General features: G+C 45.4%; 1 protein-coding gene across 1 annotated transcript; it reads right to left on the bottom strand.

Annotated features, from left to right (window-relative positions):
• Nucleotides 1–3,220: 3,220 nt before the first annotated feature.
• On the bottom strand, nt 3,221–3,655 carry LOC145127139 (uncharacterized). The gene has a single exon (XM_079062389.1). It carries the CDS (start codon nt 3,653–3,655, stop codon nt 3,221–3,223), a length of 435 nt encoding a protein of 144 aa, XP_078918515.1.
• Nucleotides 3,656–6,157: the final 2,502 nt, after the last annotated feature.

Below are 6,157 nucleotides of genomic sequence, written 5' to 3'. Positions count from 1 at the left end.
ATTCAAGAATATACCAATTTAGTTATTAGTTTAGACACCCTAATCGAACACCGTATTGCTTAGCACCTCCAGAGATGCAGGAGTTGTCTACACAACTGGAGGAGCTGTTAGACAAAGGATTCATTAGACCGAGCAGTTCACATTGGGGAGAACCGATTCTATTTGTGAAAAAGAAGGATGGATCACAAAGGAAGTGCATTGAATATCAAGAGTTGAACAAGCTGATGGGAAGAACCGTTATTGAATTTCGAGGATTGATGATTTATTTGACCTGCTTCAGGTGTATCTTGGTTCTCCAAGATTGATTTGAGATCGGGTTATCATCAGATGAGGTAAGAAATGAGGATGTGCAGAAGACAGAATTTAGGACATGTTGTGGTCATTACGAGTTTGTGGTGATGCCATTTGGGCTCACAATGCACCGGCAACGTTCATGGACCTCATGAACCGGGTGTGCAGGTCGATGTTGGTTCGTTCAGTGATAGTGTTTATCGATGATATTCTGGTCTACTCTAAGACCAAGGAGCAACATGATGAGCATTTATGGGAGGTTTTGGAGTCCTTGAGGAGGGAGAGGCTTTATGCCAAGTTCTTCAAATGTGATTTTTGGTTCCGTGAGGTGCAGTTCTTAGGGCGCATCGTCAACCAGAAGAGTATATTGGTCGATCCGGCCAAGATAAAGGCAATAATGCAGTGGGAGGTTCTGAGGACACCATCAGAGATTGGGAGTTTCCTTCGTCTAGCAGGTTATTATCAGAGGTTCATTCAGGACTTCTCCAATATTGTTGCTCCCTTGACCCGTTTGATAAAGAAGAATGTTTCTTTCCAGTGGGGGCCTGATCACCTGGCATCTTTTGATACTTTGAGGCAGAGATTGTGTGAGGCTCCGATTTTGACCCTCCCGGAGGTATGGATGATTTTGTGATTTACTATGATGCGTCGATTTTGAGATTAGGTGCAATACTTATGCAGAGGGGTCATGTGATTGTATACGCATCGAGGCAGTTGAAGCCTCACGCGGCGAACTACCCTACACAAGATTTTGGAGTTAGAGGCTGTGGTTTTTGCCCTAAATATTTGGAGGCATTATTTATATGGGATCGGGTGCACTTTTTATACTGATCACAAAAGTCTGAGGTATCTGATGGATCAACCGAAGTTGAACATGAGGCAGCGCAAATGGTTGGATGTGGTGAAGGATTATGACTGTGAGATATTGTACCATCTTGGGAAGGATGATGTTGTGGCCGATGTTGTAACATCTATAAAAATTTCATAAAAATTTAAACTTTTTCAAACCAACCAAAAATCATAATTGTTTACATTGTAGTTTTCAAAACATGTCTAACATCAGAGTTTTCCTAAAATCAAAAAACACAACATGAGGAGGTGCACAATCAAGCCTTTGCCTTCCCACGATCATCTGAAGTACCTGAAACATAATCCAAAACTGTAAGCCTAAAGCTTTGTGAGTTCCCCCAAAATACCAATACACAAACAAATAGCACAAATATAATAAAAGCATGCAATGGGTCCACAACTAACAAACTAGATTACCCCTAGGCCCACAGCATATGTTTGGCTTGCCCTTGGCCCACAGCTTATGTTTGGCTTGCTCCCCGGCCCGATCAGTCCTCAGACTGAATACCATTAAGCCCTCAGTACGAGTCTGGGATTCCCTTCCCGGCCCTCAGCTCGTATCTGGAATGCTCATGAGCCCCCATTATGAGTTTAACATTCCCTCTCCATCCCTCAGCTCATATATGGCTTGCTCCAGGGTTTGTTGGCTACAGCACGAAGCAGTATAACCTCAACCCAACCCATACAATATGTCGACATGTAACAAATAATATCATATACAGATAAACAGACAGTATCACAGGTAGTCCTACAGATCTACCAGACTATCATATCAAAACTAGCATGCATATCTATTCCATACTCAACATATCAACAATATGAGTTTATCAAACTAATGGGTCGGCCTTGGTGCCTTCGACCCGAAAGTACAGTGAGGAAAACTCACCTTACAAGCTGCACAAAACTGATAAGGCCCAACTCTGAATGTCAGCTCTCAACTCAAATGCCTACAACCACTAAGTGACCAATTCCATCAAAATCCCTACAATACCAAAAATACCCTTAATAGTCAAACTTGGTCACACTTGGTCAAACATGGTCAAACTCCATAAATCCACTGAATCAACCCACCTGAGTCAACCCAATGAAGTTCACTCAAAATTGGCTGTTCCATGCAAGGTTGCGGGGCATAATCCGGAGGTACGCTCAGCGTACACAAGCCTCGCATTGACTGACTATGGGGGAGTTGACCGAGTACGCGGGGCGTACTCTCTTCTACGCAGGGCGTAACCTTGCAACTTCATTTTCTTTATTAAGTGCTTAATGGCTTCAGCACTTTAGCTCGCACTTTAGATCCAAGGTCCAGAGGCATACTAGAGTCATAAAGTTACCAAATTTATGACTCTACAAGTCCATAAAGTCCTTAATGCAAGGTCTTAATACATTAAGACCTTTTACAATAAACATGGTGTCAAACTAGCTAAATGAACCTCATTTTTATGGCTTGGGACACTACCTAGGGTCTGAAAGGACAGCCCAAATCGTTCAAAACCAAACATGCATAGAAATGGGACTTTTGCGACAAGAAGAAGCACAAAAAGCTACCAAAATGAGATCCAAGCAAACAAAGCATCAAGGTGAAGACTTTTTACCTTCTCGAGCTTCCCAAGAAGGTGATGATCCAAGATCCACAAGCTTGATTCAACCTCGAAGCTCCTTGATGCAACTCCTTCTTCCTTAAGCACACAAAAGACACACTTTTAGCTCAAAATACACTCTTATGGGGGTTAGGGTTTGCCAAAAACGACTCAAGGGCTTGGAGGTTGAGAAGATGGAGGAAAATGGTCCATAAAGATGCTTAAATACTCCACAAACCCTAAAAATTAGGGTTTCCTTCGGACATGAGTACGCCCAACGTACATATGTGTTCACCCAGCATACTAGGGCGCGCCCTAGTACGCTTAATGTACCCACATGTACGCTCAACATACACCTCCTGCCCCAAAATTACAATCTTGCCCCTAGGGCTTTGCAAGGCTACTTCCTTTCAATCCAAGAATCAAAATGACATAAATTAAAACCAAAGGAGGGATTTGAAAATACCTGAAAACTGGGGTGTTACAACTCTCCCCCACTTGAACTAGACTTTTTCCTCGAAGTATGCTGCAGAGAACAAATCTGGATAATGCACCCGCATCTCAGCCTCCGGCTCCCAGGTCCATTCGGAGCCCCTCTGATGCTGCCATCGTACCTTTACCAAAGGTACTTCCTTGCTACGCAAAACCTTTACTTTCATCTCCAGAATAGCTACTGGTCTCTCAACATAGTTCATATGCTCATCAACCTGGATATCATCCAAGGACACTATTGCATCCTCACCCAATACGCACATTCGCATGTGCAAAGCATGGAAAGTACTATGCATCTGACTGAGCTCCTCAGGAATATCCAATCTGTAGGCGACCTTGCCAACCCTGGCAATAATCCGGAATGACCTAAAATATTGGGGACCCAATTTCCCCCTCTTCTTGAAGTAAATCACACGTTTCCAAAGTGAGACCTTCAGTAACACCATGTCGCCGACCTGAAACTCCAACTCGGATCGGTGCCGGTCGGCATAGCTCTTCTGCTGACTCTGAGCAATCTGCAATCTCTACCTGATCTGCTGAATCATATCCATAGTCTGAAGGACCACCTTGGTCCACCCTATAACCCTGTGACCAACCTCGCCCCAGCAAACCGGGGTACGACATCTCCGTCCATACAATAGCTCAAAAGGTGGAGCACCAATGCTAGAGTGAAAACTGTTGTTATAGGAGAACTCCGCAAGAGGTAGGTAGGAGTACCAACTCCCACCAAAAGCAATCACACGGGCCCGTAACATATCCTCAAGGATCTGTATCGTCCGCTCACTTTGGTCGTCGGTCTGCGGATGATAAGTCGTGCTGAAGTGCAACCTTGTGCCCAGTTCCTCATGGAACTTCTGCCAAAATCGGGAGGTGAACCGAACATCATGGTCTGAAACAATGGAGACCGGAACCCCATGGCGAGCAACGATCTCGCGAATATACACATCGGCCAACTTCTCGGCCGAAGAACTCTCCCGAATCGCCAGGAAGTGGGCACTCTTGGTCTATCGATCCATGATGATCCAAATAGAATCAAAACCCTTTGCCGTCTTTCGCAACTTGGTGATGAAGTCCATCGAAATCTGCTCCCATTTCCACATGGGAACCTCTAATGGCTGCAGCTTGCCATGCGGGCTCTGATGCTCAGCCTTGACCATCCTGCAGGTCAAGCACCTCTCCACGTACCAGACTATATCTCTCTCTTCATACATGACCACCAATAACTCAATCTCATATCCCGATACATCTTGGTGGCCCCCTGATGGATAGAAAAACGAGACTTATGAGCCTCCTCCAACACAATCTGTCTGACTCCATCAGACATAGGAACCCATACCTGACCACAACGGGTCAACAATCCACGACTATCCAAAACAAATTTGGCGATCTCACCCCTGATCCTCTCTATCTTCCAGTTCTCTTCCCGAACACCCTCGTCCTAAGCCTCCCTAATCAATCCCAAAAGCGGAGAATCCACTGATATCCTTATACACGATACCCCATCTAAAGACCCAGCCAACTTACAGCTCAACGCATCTTCCACCACATTTGCATTACCCAAATGGTAAAGGATTTCACAGTCATAATCCTTGACTACGTCTAACCACCTGCGCTGCCTCATGTTCAGGTTCGGCTGATCCGTAATATGCCTCAAACTCTTGGGATCCGTGTAGATAGTACATCGGACCCCATAAAGATAATGCCTCCAAATCTTGATGGCAAAAACCACAGCCCCCAACTCCAGATCATGCGTGGGATACCTCTTCTCATGCGGCTTCAACTGCCGTGAAGCATATGATATCACTGTTGACTCTGCATGAGGACCGCCCCCAAACCAATGATGGAAGCATCACATAATACCATGAAATCCTCAATTCCCTCTGGGAGGGTCAAAACCAGGGCCTCACATAATCTTTGCTGAAGGGTCTCAAATGTTGACTGCTACTCAGTGCCCCATCGGAAATCCACCCCCTTCCTCGTCAGACAAGTGAGGGGTTCTGCAGTCATGGAGAAATCCTGAATGAATCTATGATAGTACCCTGCCAACCCCAAGAAACTCCTGATATCCGAAGGAGATTTCAGAACCTCCCAATGCATCACTGCCTCGATCTTGGTCAGATCGGCCAATATCCCGTCCTGGTTAACGAGGTGTCCAAGGAACTGACCCTCTCGTAACCAAAACTCGCACTTCGAGAACTTAGCATAAAGTCGTTCTCGCCTCAAAACCCTAAGAAGCTCGCGAAGACGCTCCTCATACTGCTCTCTGGTCTTGGAATATACCAAGATATCATCAATAAATACAATAACTGAACGATCGAGCATCGGCTTGCATACTCGATTAATAAAATCCATAAATACCGCAGGCACATTGGTAAGCCCAAATGGCATTACCACGAACTCGTAATGCCCATAACAAGTCTGGAACGTGGTCTTCTCCATGTCCTCCTCTCTCACCCTGACCTGATGATACCCAGACCTCAGATATATCTTGGAGAACCAAGATGCACCCTACAACTGATTAAAGAGGTCATTAATCTACGGAAGGGGATAACGGTTCTTCACCGTTAGCTTGTTCAACTCCTAGTAATCAATACACATCTCGTGTGAACCATCCTTCTTCTTGACAAACAAAATCGTCGGTCCCCATGGAGAACTACTCGGTCTAATGAACTGCTTTCCTAGAAGCTCTTGCAACTAAGATGACAACTCCTGCATATCAGGCCATGCTAAGTGGTACGACGCATTAGCATTCGGGGCCACACCTAGCCCAAGGTCAATCCTGAACTCGACCTGCCTCACAGGAGGCACACCGGGTAACTCTTCCAGAAACACATCGGCAAACTCTCTGACAACAGGGACCTCTAAAACTGAATCCTGATCCCCAACACACGTATCCATGACAATAGGGACCTCTGGCTGCCAAACAAAACCCTGAACCTATCCTGGTG

This window comes from Lactuca virosa, chromosome 7 (assembly GCF_052849685.1).
Source record: "Lactuca virosa cultivar CGN04683 chromosome 7, Lactuca_virosa_CGN04683_v6, whole genome shotgun sequence".
Lineage (NCBI taxonomy): Eukaryota > Viridiplantae > Streptophyta > Magnoliopsida > Asterales > Asteraceae > Lactuca > Lactuca virosa.
The sequence above is the reverse complement of the archived record's forward strand: the minus strand, read 5'-3'. Positions and strand labels throughout refer to the sequence as shown.

Coding starts and splice junctions, on each gene's coding strand:
- LOC145127139 (XM_079062389.1), bottom strand. CDS start 3,655: ATGGTGTTACTGAAGGTCTCACTTTGGAAACGTGTGATTTACTTCAAG.